This window comes from Chlorocebus sabaeus, chromosome 2, assembly GCF_047675955.1.
Source record: "Chlorocebus sabaeus isolate Y175 chromosome 2, mChlSab1.0.hap1, whole genome shotgun sequence".
Lineage (NCBI taxonomy): Eukaryota > Metazoa > Chordata > Mammalia > Primates > Cercopithecidae > Chlorocebus > Chlorocebus sabaeus.
This window is the reverse complement of record NC_132905.1, coordinates 92,521,430-92,541,223: the sequence shown is the minus strand read 5'-3', so window position 1 is coordinate 92,541,223 and position 19,794 is coordinate 92,521,430. Positions and strand designations below refer to the sequence as shown.

Sequence of the window (19,794 nt, the reverse complement as noted above, 5' to 3'; positions counted from 1 at the left end):
CTTGAGCTTTCTCCCCATGTGGTGGCTGAGGTTTAAGAGTGGCTGTTCCCAAGAAAATGAAGCAGAAGCTCTATTCAGGTGGAAGTTCTTATCACCTTTCCGAGGTAGCCTTGGAAGCCACATAGCTGAACTTCTGCTGTAGTCACAGCCCCACTCAGATTCCAAGAGTGAGAACATGGACCTCACTTTCTGATGGAAGCAAAGCCAGTGTCATTTTATAGAAGGTTATGCATGAGGGGAAATCCTACTGGGCCATCTTGGGAAATACAGTTGCCATGGTGACATGGCAAATGTCTAGAAATGCAATCAATATACCATTCTAATGCTTTCTAATAAGTACGTGTGAAACCAACCCAGTTGCCTAAATAGTTTGGCTGGAAATAATTTTAATCAGAGTTACTTTGGAAAATTACAAGGACTAAGCTGTATACAAATGCGAGCTATTCTTTTATATTGAAATCCAGATAAATCTGCTGCAAACTTATCACGATGCCAGCAAAATAGAGGATGTATACTCATCCACTCATCCACTCATTCATTCATTCGTTCTTACAGCTGGTATTTTTTTTTTATTGACTATCCACTTGCTTACAGGTAATATTAGCTCAATTATTGAGACAAAAATCTCATAAGATACAGATTTGGGAGGTCTCTTAGAGAAAATTTACCTTCCTCACTTCCCAATGACCCAATCTGAGAAGACAGCCCAAAAAAGCCACTTCCACAGCTCAAAGGGCCTGCAGCGAGACTTGGGAGAGAGGTGGTGACAGTGGGGAGAAGAGGGGTGGGGAGCAGATGACCTCCTGCTCTGTCTCTCTTTCTCATATATTCATAGATATCAATACCATCCACTGTGTGTCTGTGTGTGTGTATATGTGTGTATTTGCCTGTGTGTCTGTATGTATATACGTGTGTGCGTGTGTGTGTGTGTTTATATGTGTCTGTCTGTGTGTGTATGTGTGTGTCTGCATGTGTGTGTGTCTGTGTTTGTGTGCTTCTGTGTGTCTGTGTGCATATGTCTGTGTGTATGTGTGTCTGTGTGTGCATGTGTGTGTCAGTTTAGATGTGTGTCTGTGTATATGTATGTGTGTTTATGTCTGTCTGTCTTTGTGCCTGTATGTGTGTCTTTGTGTATGTGTTTTCACATGTGTGTGTCTGTGTCTGTGTGTGTCTGTGTGTATGTGTATGTGGGTCTGTGTGCATGCATGTGTCTGTATATTTGTGTGTGTGCTTCTGTGTATATGTCTGTGTGTGTATGTGTATATGTGCATGTCTCTGTGTGTGTATGTGTACATGCATGTGTGTGTGTGTCTGTGTGTGTGTGCATGTGCATGTGCATATGTGTGTGTGAGAGAGTGATGGGGGAGCCATTGGTTCCTCACAACTTAAGTCCCAGCTATCATCAACTTTGTGGATGGTCAGCAGGCAGTTTAAAAGCAAATGAAGGCACTCATGCTGGGTACATTCTCTTCAGAACTGAGGGACTGGCTGGTGCTTTGGCCATAGCTGGGCCTGGCCACATCCCTTCAGGGGAGCCACAGCTGGCTGGACTGAAACTGGCTGGGCCCGTCCCAGTGCCCTCCTGTCAACTGCTGTTGAGAGAACCTTACCTATCCCAGGGGAGTCCCAAGTTCAAGTCAAACTCTGGGTTCTTGAAGGGCTCTCCTGGACTAGCCACTGACACAGCCAGTATTGCTCTTCCCTGATACTCCTGACTCTGTGACCGGCTTCATTCGTTCATTCATTCATTCACCCATTCAGCAAGTGCTTGTTGAGGGCCATCACTGACACAGTCATGAGGGAATCCCTGGGGCTCCCCTCCCAGTGTCAGCACTGGGGCTCCAGGAAGATGGGTGCCTTCCATCTCCAGTGCATTTTAGTTTCTTCTTTGAACAAACCTGCAAAGTTACTGGTTGATTGAAAAAGGAAAATTGGCACAAATGAATTAAATGACGCATTGGGGTCACCGAGCAGTTGGGGATGAAGCCAAGGTCCCTGTTATCAGGATGCTGCACGGACTCTTCCATTCGGAGACATATCACGAAGGCTCCCCACCTCCAGTGCGTGCCAGTGAACCCCTCCTGTGAACTAGAGGTTAGCCCTGCACTCACAGTCCTCAGTTCCTACCTAAGCCAGCTCATCATTAGCAATTCGTATTGTGCTTGCTGGCGGTACAGAGCCCAGGGTCGCTTTTTCTCAAGCCAGCGTCTTTTATCTGCAGTTGCACCCCAGCAAAGCTGGAACTGGAATGTACGACTGTTACAGGGTCCAGGCCTGCTCCCATCTAGTTTGTGATGCCTCTCACATGAAAAGGTTATGTTTGTTTCCCTTTAAAAATAGCAGATGAGCAGATGAAACACTGCCTTAATTATCCTTCTGTAGAACACATTGAAAACGAGCCTCCCTGTTCTACTGGCAGAGCGAGAGGAAAATGTATCCTAAACTGCAGTGGGTGAAGCCTCTTCAGATGTCAGTCAGAACCTTACCCACACCCAGCCCTACGCGACAGCCCTGAACACAAACAAACAACTGTCACCCATTGACCTCACGATTCCTTGGTATATGAACCAAAGTGGGAGGGGAGAGAAAAGGAAATACTGCAGATATTTTCAAGTACAAGCAAAGACAGAAAGAGGAAAGTTGCAAAATTGATTATATTTCTTTTTGCTTAAGTGTATAATGTTTTGATGACCAAAGAGTCAGTGTAAATGTATAATAAGTGTAAAAATATAATATTTTCAAGAAAATCTGCATATGAAGTTTTAAGGCTTATTTTACTTCATATATACATAAAGTACCATTTTTAGAAGCGATATACTCCATGCATATTCCAAAATACTACGCGGTCTTTTTGAGAAAGGAAGGGACCATGAGGGATTTTTCACATCTGCTGTATTATAGTATAATCCATATTCCTCCAATAACACTTATTTCTGGAAAGGATCTACTCGTTTCTGAGTTTAGGCGGGCACTAGCCCTGACATCAGTATTGTGTACAGAGAAAACAAACAGCCTGTAATTTTACCGAATTTGATGCAACTCACATTTGGCAACATATCGAACAATCTAAAATTATTGTAAAGTGGAAAATTGTTCAGGCTTTAAAATCATTAACAGTGGCATAAAGCAATTATACAATTTGCATGGTCAAGTCTCACCCCCCAGATTTATGCCTTGAATCTTATATTCAGATCTGTGTCATTCATCTTTACTCCTAAAACATGTATATTTCTTTATGTTCTATAATAATGAAGAATTCAGATTTTTCCAAAAGAAAACCCATTTCTGCATTATAAATGTTAGATCTTAATTTTAACAAGTAAAAAATGAGACCACTTGGTGAAATAACGTCAATTCAAAGAATTTAAATCAAGAATGAGGCATACTAGTATGCGCTCTAAAGGCCTTTTTGAGGGACGTTTAGCACCCTCTAGTGACAACAATCCAAGCCATTCAAAGGGAACTTCCGTGCACAGCTCACGTCTGGTTTCTAGCTGGCAAGTCAACAATGCAGTGTAGTTCTTTGGGCAGGAGGTGGTTGCTTCCTAAAATCCTTGAGGCAGGATTATTTTTATAGCTGTAAATAAAAGCTGGAATAATCTCCACCAGGCAACTGCGCAGTGGGAACACCATGATTTATCCCTAATCGGCTATAATATTTTTTGACTTATCACGGCCAGTCCACTCAGAAAGAGCATTTCTAGTACCCCTTGAACACTGCAGCCTTTCCCAAAACATGTGCTGAGATCTGTGTGGGCATCAGATGACAACAACCAATTTACTGACATCATCGTTTCAGTTCAAGTCGGTGCATTTAACAGGATTTAACAGATTTTCATATGAGTGAGTTGGAAAAGAACTGGCCTGCCTTCACGTCAGCTGCACCTCTGTGTCCTCTGCGTTGCTTGCAGTAGGAGATGATACAGTGTGGAGAGGGTGAGGTGTGGAGAGGGGGTGAGGGATGAGGAGGGCTCTGGCGGAGAGGATACCGTGTGGAGCGTTCCGTGTAGCAGTTACTGCGCTGAGACAGCCTCCCAGTGTCCTGTGCTCCTGACTTCAAGCACAGGTACAGGGCTTCATTGCATCCGCAGGTAGCCTGGTGATACTCATGCAAATATAAATGAATTTGTGGCAAAGATTTTTTGCCTTTGCTTCATTTCTGATTCCATTTGTGATAGAAATAAATTAGCAAATAAATCATCAGATGAGGTAATGTTGAATTAAAGTCCACCTCAACCGAAAACTAAAAGCCGATTTTAGGAAGCAGCAGGAAAAATTATTAATGCAGGCTTCTCCATGAATTTCTCTAGTTGAATACTATTGTAGTGCCACTTATGATCTGTCTTTAAGAAGTAATCTGTATTTTCTTTGAAAATAATTCATAAAATAGTGATAGATTAAGACAAAAACAAGTGATGCTGTTTAGTATCTTATAGGTGAGATTGACACAGTTCTTAAAAAATCATTTAAAATTCTGGCTAGAAATCAAACAAAATTAATTTCAACAACCTGGGATAAATTGTCAGTTCGGCCAAGGATGGTGACAGGGGACAGTACCTGGGAAAGCATACTTTGGATCTGAGTCGGGGGTAGAGGGGGATGCTAGTCAGATACTTTCGTGAATCTTAATGATATGCCCTGTGGGTATACCAAGCCTTATGGGCACCAGTGGCACCGTGATGTCTGTAACATCTATGCTCAGCTATACCCAGTTACATGGATAAAGAAGTTGAAACTCATTTAATGGTTTCCAAATTATATAGAGAAGCCTAATAATTGGAACAATACATTTAAATTTTCTTTTAAACTAAATAATGGTGACAAAATAATTACTCTCCTCTTAGATTTCTTTCTTAAAACCACAGATCGTACATTGGCATATTTGGAGTCCTTGATAATGGTTTTAATATTCCTGCATTTTTAAAGTCATATGGAGTTGAGTAAGAGCAAAATTGGCATAAACTTGAGAATGTGTGGGATGCTTATGAAATTGTGTTTATTGAAATCATTGCTCCATGTGAGCTGATAGAACTGAACTGACGTGTGCTTCAATATTAAGGAAATTGCAACTTGCTGTTGAGAAGTTGAGGATTTGGTATGTGATAACAGCTTCCTTGGTTTCTGTTAGTTCAGATCAACCAAGAGACTGAAGAATACATTCACCACTTAGAGAAAGTGTTGAAACAATGGTTATTTAAATTGTAATTGGATTATTTCTTAATGTGCTGCTGGGGGATATGGCACTTCCCCCAAACCCCCCCTCCCCACACACACATGCTCATACACACACTCACACACTCATACACACGTACTCACGTAGTTGTATCCAATGGAGTGAAGCTATAATCACGAAGTATGATGTGAACCAAAAAGCCGTCCTTAAACAGCACTGACTGGGTGCCCTCGAGGGCTGAGAGTGTCTTAATGCCGCGTATGTTCTCAAGCAAATCCACCAACTGCTGCAGATGGAAAAGTTCCACAGAGTGCTGGAGTTTTCCATTGTGCGGCAGCCCCAGATGCTTGATTCTTATCTACAATCTCAGGCATGTTCCTGGCAAAAATCCTTGGGACGTCGTTCTTGCAGGGCTCTCATGAATAATCCAAACACTATGCATTTTAAATTCATGTGTCATCTTAAGGACAATGTACAGCACTTTTATCCTATTGTTTTGTCATTAAAAACCTGCATTTCATGGGTTGCTCCCAGGCTCGAAGTTTTACGTGTGCAGAATTTGAGGAGACTGAGATAGGCTTCCCGAATGCCAAGACACGTGGTAACTGGATAGAGCCCTGTAATCCTGGCTTCCTGAGTGCCTACCGGAGTTCCTGGCAGGAAAAGGCATGCCATTAATATCACCTGAATGGATTAATGCTGCATAGATGGCCTCCACAAAACTCATGAGCGTTTCTGGGTTTTCTTAATAAAATGAGAAAATAATAATAATAAGAGCTCAATGCTTGCTGTAGACATTTAAAAAAGAACATGTATTTGGGTATGCATGCATAAAAGATTTGACTCCTACAAGTATTGTGGGCTGCACTTTTTCCAGAACATGCCTGTATTTTTCAGACATTTACAAAAATGTACAATATTGCATGTTATGTATTTTTATATGAGGATATAATTTATGTTTATTACAAATTTATGTTTTGAAAATATAAGTGAAGCAAAGAAGAGGGGGAAAAAAACAAGAAGCTTCTCTGCCAGTAGTATTGTAATATATATAGCTGTCAATATTTTTACTTTGCCTTTTTATTTATTTTTTATTTTTTGACTGTTACAAAAGGTTATTTAACAAAAAGTCTAATACAAAAACATACATGACCTAATTTTTACATATAGTAAAACAGGCCCTTTGGAGAGGGGACGTGGGTTTCTCTGTTGAACAGCCATTATTTATACTCATTCCAAAGTTTTTAACATGATAATACTATTTCCTTATATTACCACCATTCCAATATTGTTCTGCGGCCAACTAGTTGACATCTCCACACATTCATCTATCACAAGATTCGGAAAGGGATCAAGTCCCCATAATATTCCTTGGACATGTCTGCCACCATTGAATTTCATTTTTCAACTCAGGAAGGTGAGCTTCGCTCATGGTGTCTGTTCCTCAGGTTCACAGATGCCTTGGAACGGAATGCATGGCCACCCCCATCTGCCTTTTTAACAAAATGGGTCTATGATATAATTCTCCTATATACTGTGATTTTTAACTAGCCAGGTAGGATATCAGAGCAGTTTTCCGTATTGCTAAGTGCTCATCTACTACATCATTTTCCTGCAATGTTTTTGAGGAGGGTGGGCGTTCCACTGTATGGATGTATAAGGGAGGGATAAAGACATGAATGAGTCATGAGTGAATCTTCTGTTGTGTCCTCGCAGATATGGAGGTTCAGATGAGTCTCCTGTCTTTGCTCTGCACGTGTATCACATTGAGAACCATGTGGCTGTCATTCAGAGTGTTCTCAGCTCCTGACCTTCCTCTCCATATTCCATACAGAGAAGTTAGTAAGGGAAAAAGAATGAGAACTTGTTCAATCTTTAGAAAATGGGAAGAAAAGGTTTTAGGATAAATAAAAATAGTGCTTCTTTTATTGTGACAGTGAATTTATGGTATATTTATTTTATATTATTTTGTTTCTTTCTTTGGAGTAAAACGTGAGCAGACTAGTGAAAGGTCTTGGCAGATTCACAGGAGATGGGTTTGTGCAGGAGAAGCACACAATGGAAATGTACACTTTATTCATAGGTTCTCTGCCTACAGTCACTGGGTGGGCTGTGCTGGTCTAGTGTGGTATTTGCCGTATCTCAGGGAGAGTGGAAAAGGACCCTGTCCTGACAGGCTGGGCCTGGATGGGCCTCAGATAGGGGCCGGGTGCCGTACTGCCCCCTAACTTGGTCTATGTGGTGACCTGGAGGATATCTTTCCCTAGGGAGAGGAGGTATCAGGTGGGAAAGGCATCCTGGTTCTTAGGCTGCTGGGTGGTGTAGGGATGAGGACATTTAATAGCATAGACTTGGGGTATGGGTGAGGAAAGCTAAAGTGGTATCTGCATCTTAAGATAATTTCCCCGTAGGATAATGTTTGGGAAACGGTTTCTGCACTACTATATTCTAGTTAATAGGTGTGCCTTGGCCAGAGGCGGTGGCTCATGCCTGTAATCCCAGCACTTTGGGAGGCCAAGGCGAGTGGACCACGAAGTCAGGAGATCATGGACCATCCTGGCTAACACGGTGAAACCCTGTCTCTACTAAAAATACAAAGAAATTAGCTGGGCGTGGTGGCGGGCACCTGTAGTCCCAGCTACTCGGGAGGCTGAGGGAGGAGAATGGTGTGAACCCGGGAGGCGGAGCTTGCAGTGAGCCGAGATTGCACCACTACTGCACTCCAGCCTGGGCAACAGACCGAGATTCCGTCTCAAAAAAAAAAAAAAAAAAAATTGTGCCTTGTGCTATCAAGAGTCAAAGTGGTTTTTTTTTGTTCTTTTTTTAAAACACTTTACATTAAATACTCAGAGATTACCAGGCTTGGATGCTATGATGCCATTTGAAACATCAAGAATTATTCTCTTTGAAGACGACAGGAATCAATCAATCATTTTGTCATTAGAAATGAGGAAGAGTGGCCGGGCGTGGTGGCTCACGCCTGTAATCCCAGCACTTTGGGAGGCCGAGACGGGCAGATCACGAGGTCAGGAGATCGATACCATTCTGGCTAACACGGTGAAACCCCGTCTCTACTAAAAAAATACAAAAACCTAGCCGGGCGAGGTGGCGGGCGCCTGTAGTCCCAGCTGCTCGGGAGGCTGAGGCAGGAGAATGGCGTAAACCCGGGAAGCAGAGCTTGCAGTGAGCTGAGATCCGGCCTACTGCACTCCAGCCTGGGGGACAGAGTGAGACTCTGTCTCAAAAAAAAAAAAAAAAAAAAAAAAAGAAAAAAAAGAAATGAGGAAGAGTTTCCTTTGTAAAATTTTGGAACAGAATTTACCACTCAGTATCCCCAAATTAACTTTTTATTAGATCACTTTCGAATATTGATCAAATAATAGCACCTGTTTTTCTCTTTTTTAGTATCCAATAAATAAATTTGTCTCTTAGAAAATAATATTTTTATTAATTAGAAAATGAAGGATATATGCCTGCATGTGTGTTATACGTAAATAAATATGGGAGGGAGAGACAGAGATTGAGAGAGAGCGAGCGTGTGTGAGAGAAAGTGGAGCAAATGATGTACAGTGGCACCAGCAGACAGAGTTAACCAGGAGAAGGGTATTAGGAGTTTTGTGTATTATCTTGTGGCTTTTCTGTAAGTTGGAAATTATTTCAAAATAGAGGGGTAAGAAATCCCACTCTTCACAGTTTGATTTGCATTAGGCAAGAACCAGGGAGTTCGGGTCAAATCATCACTGAAGTATTAGGTCCTGGTAGAAATGCTAATCTTTCCTGCTGCAGGAAACAACTGAGGGCTGGATTAGCAACCAGGAGGCGTGGGTGAGGCGGGACCACGCAGGGTTTTCTCCCGTGGCTATTTTGTTAGCAAAGCGTTCATCTTATTTAAAACTGGTGTTTGGTAAATGCATAATGGGGCGTCACATGATGCGGGGGCCACAGTTAACATTTCACATTGATGCTTCTTAGGAGAGAACAAAAAGCAAGGACTCTCGGGGAAGCTGAGAGAGCTTTTCTCCTCAGCACTCCAGAATTCTAGTGGAAGCTGCCCAGATAAAACAGCTCAGGACTTTGAAATTTTCGGGGAAACAAAATTTTAATCAGCCTGCCATCTTATTCATTGTTCAGAGATGAAAAGAGCGGAAATCAACACCCCCTCATAATGTAGGTGCTGAGAACTTAAGTTCTGATTTTCACAGAATGATTTTCTTACAATATACTCTCTTTCTTTCCTTTTCATTCTTTCTTTCCCTCCCTCCCTCCTTCTTCCCATCCTTCTTTCTCTCTTCCTTCCTTCCTTTCCCCTTCCTTTTTTTCTCGCCCTCTTCCCTGTCTCCTCCTCCTCTCCTTCCTCCCCCTTTCCCTCCTTATGTTTCTCCTTCTCCTCCTTCTTCTCTCCTAACATGAGGTGATAAATCAGAGGTATATGATAAAAGCCAGAACGGCTTGGGCTGGTGGGCAGAACTCTGAAACATGCTGGCCTAAAGTCTGAGTGAAATCCATTTACTGAATGTCTAACTCTGCGACCAGGAATTGCCAGATGACTCAGATGACTCAGGATTTGGTCTATTGTGTTCTTCGGGTCCCTATTGAGACCACACCTCTTTATGGGTCCTGCGTTCCTGTAGCTAGATTCAAAGCAAAATGTTTCTTCCAAGCAATTTCCTGAAAATGAGTAATTAGAGTCCTGAAACCCTCTAAGGAATGTTCAGGCCTGCATTTGCTGTACTTCCTTCGAGGAGAAAACAGACCTGTGACCCTGAACTTATAGCTTGGTTTTTAAACATGTCATGGGGCCCTCACATGGCATCTCTGGGTAGCCAAAAGTTCTATGAGGTTCTGTTGTCTGCAACATGGATGTCTGTCAGAGTGAGACCAGCTCACTGACATTCCAGGACATTTGTAGTCCTTTCAGTTATTTGGATTTTAAGTAAATACTTGAAAACAAGACTTGGGTAGGTTTATTTTTCCTCTTTATTTTTCTTGTTTACTATAAGCCTAGAGTCCTTGCGTTTTCAACAGCTTTGTTGTAGAGCAAATAAAAAGTGCAAGGATTTGGAAGGAGAAAATGAAACTGTTCTGGAACACTCATATGAAATGTTGAATAAATATAGGTTGTTAAAAATCAGCCAAGCAATGGCTGTTACTGAACATGGCCATCTATTAACATGAAATAAACACCACCTGCAAAGTTTCCTTTTAGGAGAAAGGAGCTCAAGTCCTCTGTCCTAGTAATTCTGCGAAGAATTGGCCTGTGAAAGACTGGCACCCGGGGCAGTGGGGTGCCCTCAAGGCCTTGGCTCCAAGGTGCTCGCAGCCCATGTGAAGCCATGCGGAGTCCCATCACATCTGCATCCTGCCTTGTTCTCAGTGCAGTGTGTCACACGGCGGCACACCGGTCACACCTGCTGTGGCAGTCCCCATCCCAATTGATGCCTTTTCTTTTTTTAATTAAAAAAAAAAAAATCTCCTGGCTGCATATCATCAAGAAAAACAACATTGTTTTCAGGGTCTCTTATCTCTCCACTCCCAAATATCCTGTTTCTTTGGGCTGGACAGCCAGGACCAATAGAAACCTCTTCCTGCCATTGGCTGACTTCATTTCCCAGACTTAGCACAATCTCATCCGCTCTAAACAACCTCATCAAAACTACTTTCTGGTCAGAGAGAAGCAATAATTATTATTAACATTTATTAACGATCAATAAACTTGATTGCATTATGGCCAGCACTATTAAGGTAAGGAAAGGGTTCCTTTTAATTTGACAAAATCTTGTTCTTGTTACTCTTTTCTTTGGTTTCCTTTATCAAGGCAGATAAGTTAGGGTTGGGCAACACCCCCACTGCCACAATAGAGGACAACAAGATTTCCTTTGCACTGCCTAGTAAATTTCCTTTTTCCTACTCCAACCATCCGCAAGGCTTAAAAACTTCAAACTCAGAAAAAAATTGGGGTTTCTAAATTCACTGTTGAGTGCTGTGGATTACTTTTGGAAAGGCTTTTCGGAGCGCTTCTGAATCTTCTAATTCTCTAACTATCCCTAACGGTGCCTGGATGTGTGTCTGAGAAAAGGCAGCAGACTCGGAGAGGTTGAAGGGTCAGGTCAAAGCAAAAGATGGGTTTGTGAATGTCGGACATTTGGAGGTTCTTCGGTGGCTCCTTAGCATCAGGGATGCCAGGCAGTCCCCATGGAAGCGAAGAGATACTCGGCAAGTGGCTGCTGGTAATGGGACGCAAATGTTGACTTGATTTGGGGGACATCCATGCTGAGAACTGAGTGTTCTCGTAACTCAAATGGGGGTAATTTGGTTTGTTCTATGTTTATCTTCAATAAAATACCTGCTCTCTGTGCACCGTGAGTAAGATTTCTTCCTAGCGATGGTTAGGTTTGCGGGGATTGGAAAGCAATGGCCGGTCAGTTCTCTGTGCTCTGGGGTGTTTGGTCTGATGCGTTTCCTTGCCTAAGTTTTTAGTAGATAGCATATAGAGATTAATGTGGAGGTCTATCTGCACAGGTACAATCCTAAATATGGCCTGATTCCTGGAAATGAGGCCAATTTAATGGTGACTGCAAGTCTAGGAGCATGCAGTCTTGAGTGGGGGTTTGTTCTGTTGTTTTAAAGGCCACCATATCTTCATGACATTTGTAGAAATGTAAAAAATCAGCAGCAAAAGCAGATACTGAGTGGAGGAAAAAGAAAATTGTGTTTGTTGCATGTCTTTAGTTTTGCTGCATGAAGGTGAAAAGCATTTGGTGGTGTTTTCATGAGGCTTCATGAGGCTTTCAGTTCGTTAGAAAGTGCATAAGAAAATGGAAGTTTGCCCAGAATTGGGCCAAGGCATTTTCAAAAATATTCTTTGGTTTGGTATTTTCATAATTTGAAATGTTTGTATTAGATTTGACTCATATGTACCATAGAAACTGTGTTTCAGAAGTTCAGCTTTTATTTCTCAAGGTGTGTTCAATAATATATTAAAAACCTGTGTACCAAGAACTTTCACCTTATAGAGACTTTTCTTTCTTTGGTTTCAAGGATTAGAATCTGCTGAAATATGGCTCCTGTAGAAAGGAATTATAAAATTGAGGGTTAATGTGCCCTACTTTTAGCTGCATGAATAGAAATTACTTGATTTTGTGACAAAAATTGCTATCTTTTTTTGTTCTTGTTTTCATCCTTATTTATATTCGTGTTTGTTAAATCAAATATTCTGTGTCAATCTTGAATAGCTTGGGTACAATCTTATATGTTTTTTCCCCCAAAAATCAGTGCATTAAAAAGGACATTGAAATAACAGACCATCCTTTAGAAGGTAGGTACATTTTGCAAAACATCCAAATATGTTATACTGTTTAATTTAAAATATATATTTATGAATACATGAAGCTATTTTGAAAGTTGAATATTTTTTGATTTTCTGAATGATTTTTTGGAAATAATAGTTTACACTTGTCTAAGATACTATGCTTGATTTAACATTTTATTCCATTGCATTATGTGTTTATTGTACGTACCCAAGTGAACCTTTAGAATGCCGCAGGTGAATTTTTTTTTAATCTTCTGTTAAAATAGTCCCGCTTTATAGGTGACTTCCTTTAAGACATGTTTCTGTTAGATTTCCTGGGTAAAGTAATGAGATGATTTTACAGCCTTGTTTATAGAGTGGAAAAAGGAGGTCCTGAGTCTGTTGACTACAGTTTTAATTACATTAGCGCAAAGCCCAAATTAGCGTAGGGAAAATTATGGCTGTCCACTGGAATTAGGAAACAGTCCCCCATGGAGGCAATTTCCAGTCTCCAATGCACTCTGTTTTTTTGTTGTTGTTTCAGTAAATAAATCAGTTAGTCGATTAGGTATCACATGCTCTGAATTTGTTGTTGGTTTTCTGTATTTGAGTGGAGTTTTAATTTTTTTGCATTAACATTTGTAAGACCCTATGAGACACTATGAAAAGCTAAATATTCTTATCCAGTCTTTGTGATTCTTACCATCATTTTTCCTTGGCAACTTGAAATTGGGAACAAAATATTTCAACTGGAAGAAGTAAAGGAATTTTGGGAACTTATGTGATAGTGCTCATTTACATCTAAGTGTCTGTGAATTTTAAGATCAGCTGAAGAGTTCTAGTAAAGACTTGGAAGCAACAAAGCTGATGGTTTGCAGACAATTCACGGATCGGTTTTGGTGCTTCCCTTGGGCGTTGGTGACATCTGACAATATTGACAGGTGCTGAACCTCACCGGCTCCACTGTCCGCACAAACAGCTCAGTGTTTGCTACAGACTCCAGGAATCCTGCTGTTGCCCTGAAAACCTGACTGTGCTTCAGTTAGGAGTTTTAGCCTAATTTCCCAAAGACTTTCCTGATTCCTTTTTTTTTTTTTTTTTTTTTTTTTTTAATGCCATCTGCAATTTGGGAAGTCTAATGAAGCCTACAGTCCTTTCTCAGAGTAATACTTTCAGGTGCACAAAAAGAAATACATAGAATTACAACAGAAATACAGTTCTCTCCCCAGACCTTTTAAGGAGAACATGAACCCCAGGTTGCAAGTTCTGATCCTAGAAAGATCCTTACTGTGTCAAAAGGGAATGTGGGGGATTTTCCGTCATCACAGAGACCTGACATTGAAGGATGTGGAGAGAGCCAGCAGCCGGCAGCAGCGTTAGGGGAAAGCATCTTAAAAATCAGGACGTGGAAAGTTACTAACAAGGCTTGGTGGAGATCTGAGGGCACCCTAGTACTACTTCCATGACTTGCCTGAAGAAGTTACTTTCTTTGAATTAACAGAGGTTGGAAGGTTTGATGGTAATTGAAATACGACCTGATAGGACTCGATTTTATTCATTTAAAGACATAAAGTTTGCATTATATACGCCATGTTTGCACATTTGCACTCCTTGAACATTTGCTATCACATGTGAAGGAAACTTAAGACTAAGAGTTATATGAAGAAAGTTAACTCCTCATAGAATTTTGATGGATGTGATTAATGAGTTTAATAGCTACAGATATATGATTTTTCATCAACCCATTGGCTAAGTGAAATATGAATTGCGTCAGTCCTTGTTACTTTGGGGGGATTCCAGGAGTATGGAAGGAAGGCCAGGGGCAAAATGCCGCTGGCTTGCTATGCATAAGTCATTTCAGAGTATGCTCTGAGTATCTGTCCTTGCTGAAAAGTGGCTTTATAGGCCACTACTTTAAAACAACTTGCTGCTCCTGGTCGTGGGCAGCTCTGTGATCCAGGCTGCCCTCTGTGCACACCGCACGCTTCTCCCTAGCCTTCCACCTGTGTGTGCATGCACCCACGCACGCCAGGCACCCTGACTCAGTGACCCCGGAAAGCAGGAGTGACAATGGCTCAATCTGTGGCCTTTTTTTTCCACATGAAATACAGTGCAGGACTGCAATGCTCTCAGACAATGTACTGAGCCTGAACCATTTCTTAATTATCTACTTTTATAAGTGATTATCTCATAACATTTCTGTTTTGCAAAACAGATCTTTATTTAAACACAAACACAGGTTAACAACTCTTGAAGAAAAGCATACATAAAAATAAGGAAATGAAGCAACCATTTCTGTTGTCTTCAGGAAAATATGACTGATACAGTTAGAACTTTAGAATAAGATTCCCTCCGTGGGGGTGGAGACCCAAAGCTGTTATTGGCATCCCAACCACTTGGCGGACTGTTTGGTTTAACAGCTGATACATAAGAGAATCACAGAGTAAAGGCCACGGGGAAGCCAGATGGATGAGAGTTTCTCTGAAATGCGAAACCTCAGAGAAGAGACAGGGACAGTCTCCAGGCTGTTCCAGTGTTTGGTAGCACACTGTGCTCTGGCGGGGTCTTTTCTTTGGAGCTACCTCAAATGCTCCAGGAGAGCCTCCTTGTCCCCTCCTTCAATCCCACAGGATAGAGGACCGCTGCGCCCTGGCCTGGGGATTCTGTCAGACCACCCCTGACCGCACTTCTCTCACCTTACGTGGCCACAGACACACTTGCATTTGCTTCCTTCCTGTTGTGACCCTGGGCAAGGGAGCTAGCCTGTTTGACCTCAGTTTCCTCACCTGTAAAATGGGATCATAATGGCTACCCTGTCTTGCACCAATCCTCAATGAATGACAGATGCCATCAGACGCCCCCCAGTGGAGGTAACCTTTTCTACCGTATTGTCTTTCAGGCTCTGCACTCAATCCTCTTAACATTTCCCACCGCCCCGCTTCAGCTGTGAAGCCCACAGCCATAGACTGCTCTGATGTGTGGCCTCCCACACCCAGACAGGGTACATCTGGGCCTGGGTGGCCACAGGACAGGGAAGGAAGGAGGAGGGAGCTTGCAGGGGTGCTTGTTAAAGGTGTAGCAGGGAAGTTACCACACAAAGGGGCAGGTGGAGCATCCAGGGGTCGCCCGAGGTGGTGCTAAGTCAGAGAGGGTTGGCTTCGTCCTGCTTTGAGCCGAGGCTGCTGAAGGAGGGCAGAGGCCTACGGCTGCATCGCGTTCCTGGTTAGGACAGGAACAGCACCCTGGAATACCCCACTGGCCGCTTTATTCCCGAATTGCAAAAAATACTTCTTGTTCTTTAGCATAAATTATAAACAAAAAATTCTCATGGTAGACAAAATGTTTAAAAGTCATGACAAAACAGATCCTAACCAACCACAGCAAATTCCTAACAGTTGGGATGTGTCTCTCCACCGTGTGCATCTGTTTGGCCTTATAGCTACCTAGCTGTCCTGCTCTTCTCAGTTAGCATTGTTTTACAAGCATTTCCCCATGTGACTAAAATGTTTTGATAAGCAGAATTTTTATGCCTCATTATATTCTATCTAAAATATGTATTATAATTTTTGTAACCAATATCCTCGTGTATAAAGTGGTGCTGCTTGCGATGTTTCACTAATTATATTGCAGTACACCATCTATTTAATTTTTTGAATACTTTTTATTAGTATCGGTGCCTAGAAAGGAATTATTGAGCCAATGGGTATACATAGTTTTTAAGTCTTTGCCAAATTTAAATATTTGCCAATTTAACAAATAATTACCAGATTATTCTCTGGAAGGATTATACTAGTTCCCCCTTTTTCTAGCCACATGTGAGACCATTTCCACACGACACCTATAACAACTCCGAATATTTTACTCTTTGAATCTTTGCCATTCTGACAGGTAAGAACAGAATCTCATTTTTATTTGTACTTCTTTAATTTTAGTATTTCATTACATTTTTTTTGTTTGTTTGCTGTGAACCCATTTTGGCTAGTGGCCCAGTGTGACCTCTGGATTTTTTTTCTTATTTATACTTTTATTCCCTGTTTGGTCTAGCTTACTTTCCACATATTTCCCCTATTGAGCTTGGCCAAGACATGTTTTATAAAGTTTAACATCGATTCCCGTCTGTCCGCTCTCCCACTCTTCATTTTCTTTCTTGTCAGCACATTCTCCCAGCTTCGCTGGTGTTTGTTTTTGAGTGTGAATAATTTATGTGTACCCACTGACATCGCAGAAGCTGTTTTTAGTGATATCTTATCCATTTCTTCTGTGTCCTCAACAGTGACTGGCAAAGGGTAGAGGTTCAATAAGCACTTGTTGAAAACATAAATTTTAATTTTAATTATTTGAAATTAAGATATCAGAGTAATGTAATCATCATTGTAGACTTCAAATGGGATTCTTATGTTTTTAGCGGCATTTCTCCTAGTAAAATAACATTAATTAAAATGGACTTAAATTGATGTTTAAGAAAGTATAAAAAGTAGCTTGAATTCACAATCCAAACTAACATCATCCTAATAACTGCTTGCTGTGTGCCAAGCCCTGTGCTGAACTCTCACAGTGTCTCATGTGATCCTCACAGCAGCCTGGGTACTGCTGCTTTCTCACAGATAAGGAAAAGGATTAGAGAGGCCAAGTGACTTACACAAGTCACACAAATCTGTCTCCCTTCTCTTTATCACCACCTGATCTCTTTTTTCCTGCTGTTCACCGTAGCTGTAAATAGCGAATTACTGTGCAGAGAAACATGATGTATTAAGTCTTATGGAGACACATTAAATAATTGGGGAATGAAAATTATTATTGCTGGGTACTTTATGTTATCTCCTCTTCTGTGAAAAATCCCGTAGGCAGCAGTTCTTATACTCTAGGTGGCTAATCAAAACAAAGTTCTAGAAAATTCAAGAGGTAAAAACCCTAGCACTGAATTCTATATTTGCTCAGTGACAAGAATTCTTTCCATATTTGGTGAGATCCAAGAGGCAGTGCTTCCAGATTCCAGATCAGCTGCTGATTTAAATTTCCTCATCCCAAGTATCAACTTCCTTACACTCGTCTTGGGCGTCAATAATGAACACGCAGGTCAGAGTTTTCCATAAGGCCTTAACAAGTCTTTCAGCAGGGTGTTCATGGAATTAAACTCTGGGAAGAATGGCAATCTGCTGTTGTAAACAGATAAGTACGGAGACATTTTGAAAAGAAATGCCAAGGCCAAGCAAAATGATTTATTTTTAAAGTGCCACATCAGAATCCAATCATAACATTAACATCAGGGCTGTTACTTTAAACACATTTGTTAAAAACAATGCTTGTTGAATTTTTGAAAATATAATAACATTATGCAAAGATCCCGCACTCTTGCATGTAACACATTCCACTTTTAAATCCTTCTGCCTTGATGATTTAAAATCTCCCTTGCTGTCATGAAATTACAGTATAGCAAATCATGTGTTGATTTCTTTTTTTTTTTTTTATATAAATTTACCAAGTATTGACAGTGAAGACAGGACCCTTCTCCTCCCTCCACAGTCACGTTGCCCCCAAGGCCATTCATTCAAATCACCAGCCAGCAGTGAGTTTCTCATGTCCATGCTCTTTGGGTTTCTTTGGGTTTTATTGCATCTTTTTTATTTTTTTAATTTTGACAGTGAGCACATGATGCTCACCTTTGAGGAAGAAGAAACTGTTGAAACAACCCTTCAGAATCTGTCAACACAATTAGTTTGTGTCACAATTTGAGGTAGATGTCCCAAGACATTGCTCCAAGTTAAAAAAAAAAAAAAAAAAAAAAAAGTATGTGGTTTTGCATTGCATAGTCCTCTTTGGATCCATACGACATGTGTGCCTTCCCTGACCTTCCAGAGAGCGTCGAAAACATGAAGGCTGAATACGGAGAGCACAGCCCACTTTTATCTTTGGCCCAAGGAGGCACTTGGTACTCTGTATTTCTTCGTGGCATCCTTAAAATAGCCTCTGTGGAAAAGGGATTGGCCTTATCTTCTGTGATACAGCCGCTGGTAAGGGGAAGTGGAAAGAGGCCTGTCTGGGAGAGGGTGGCCTGGAGCTTTAGTTTGATGCTGCAGGACTTCCCCAGGTGAATGCACCTCTTCTGGTCCTAGCTCCCTTATAGGAAAATGGAGGTGGTCCGCTCTGCCTTCTCCACGGTGACCATCTGATGACTGTGCTGCCGTCAGGACGTGGGGAGCTAACAGCAGTGCCCCTATCGGATCCTGAAACTGGGGAGGGTCCCTTGCCATGGGCAGGGGAAATGGACTCCCACCTGGCTTTGGGGGTTCACACCCTGGCTGTTCTACTTCCCAGCCGTTTCACCTCTGACAAGCCACAGCCTCACAGGAGGTAGGCTTTTCCATCTGTGCAATGAGTAGAGTGATAGTTCCTACTTCACAGGGTTATGGTGAGATTCACCAAGTTGAAAGAATCCAGAACTGTACATGGCACACATAAACTCCTCAATCAAAGTTAGTTAACTTTCCTGTTCATTCAAGCCAAATACATTTTTCTTCTAAGACTAAAATCAGGGAATCTATGAAAAGCATTTCCCCCCACCTTTTTATTTTTCAATTTCTGCAACAGTTTGTGAATTGAATTTTGTTTTCAAGTAGCCAGTTTGTCCATTTTCCTGTGATGAACATGTTTTTATCTCTTCATTATAAAGTGAGATCTCTGACAGAAACAATGCGCTCCCAGTTATTCACAAGCACCTGATCTGCATTGGAGATTGCTTAAAACAGGGCTGGGAAATGCTTTCTGGTGAGTTCACCCGACACTATGCACAGCAGGTCCTGGAAGGAGACAATCAGGGCGTTGTTACCTTCTGCATCTCCCTATACTTCTTATTCTCCTTCCATACTCTTTCTCTCTCATTGCAATCGCTATCCACCTGGAAGGAGGCTTGAAAAACACAAAGGACAACAATGATGATTAGGGGGACCCCTCCTGGACCTCCTAAATGCTGAGGGATCCTTCCTAGACCTCTTTTCATTCATTCCAAACTGCCTCTCATAGACAATCACTTCTCTTACCCCAGGAAATCTGGGACAGTGCAGATTTGCAAGCTTGATCTGGAATAAAGAAAACAAAGGAGCGCTTTGAGAGGCCAAGGCGGGCAGATCACGAGGTCAGGAGATCGAGACCATCCTGGCTAACACAGTGAAACCCCGTCTCTACTAAAAATATGAAAAAATAGCCAGGCATGGTGGTGGGTGCCTGTAGTCCCAGCTACTCGGGAAGCTGAGGCAGGAGAATGGTGTGAACGCAGGAGGCAGAGCTTGCAGTGAGCCGAGATCGCGCCACTGCACTCCAGCCTGGGCAACAGAGC

General features: G+C 41.7%; 1 protein-coding gene and 1 pseudogene across 6 annotated transcripts in view; one reads left to right on the top strand and one right to left on the bottom strand.

Annotated features, from left to right (window-relative positions):
• The window catches only part of ERG (ETS transcription factor ERG), a 285,662-nt gene that overhangs the window by 152,148 nt on the left and 113,720 nt on the right, over nucleotides 1-19,794 (top strand). The window contains exon 1 of one of the 6 annotated variants that reach the window (XM_007968098.3): nucleotides 10,734-10,915. The exons of 2 other annotated variants lie outside the window; for them this stretch is intronic. In XM_007968098.3, the coding sequence (XP_007966289.1) occupies nucleotides 10,898-10,915 (18 nt within the window). In that variant the 5' untranslated portion in view covers nucleotides 10,734-10,897. Of the gene's footprint in view, nucleotides 1-10,733; nucleotides 10,916-11,070; nucleotides 11,401-19,794 lie in introns of those variants that run through there. 3 more of the 6 variants (XM_037984801.2, XM_073010602.1, XM_073010604.1) reach the window with 3 other exon arrangements.
• Nucleotides 6,282-6,605, bottom strand: LOC119619305 (small nuclear ribonucleoprotein G pseudogene; annotated as a pseudogene).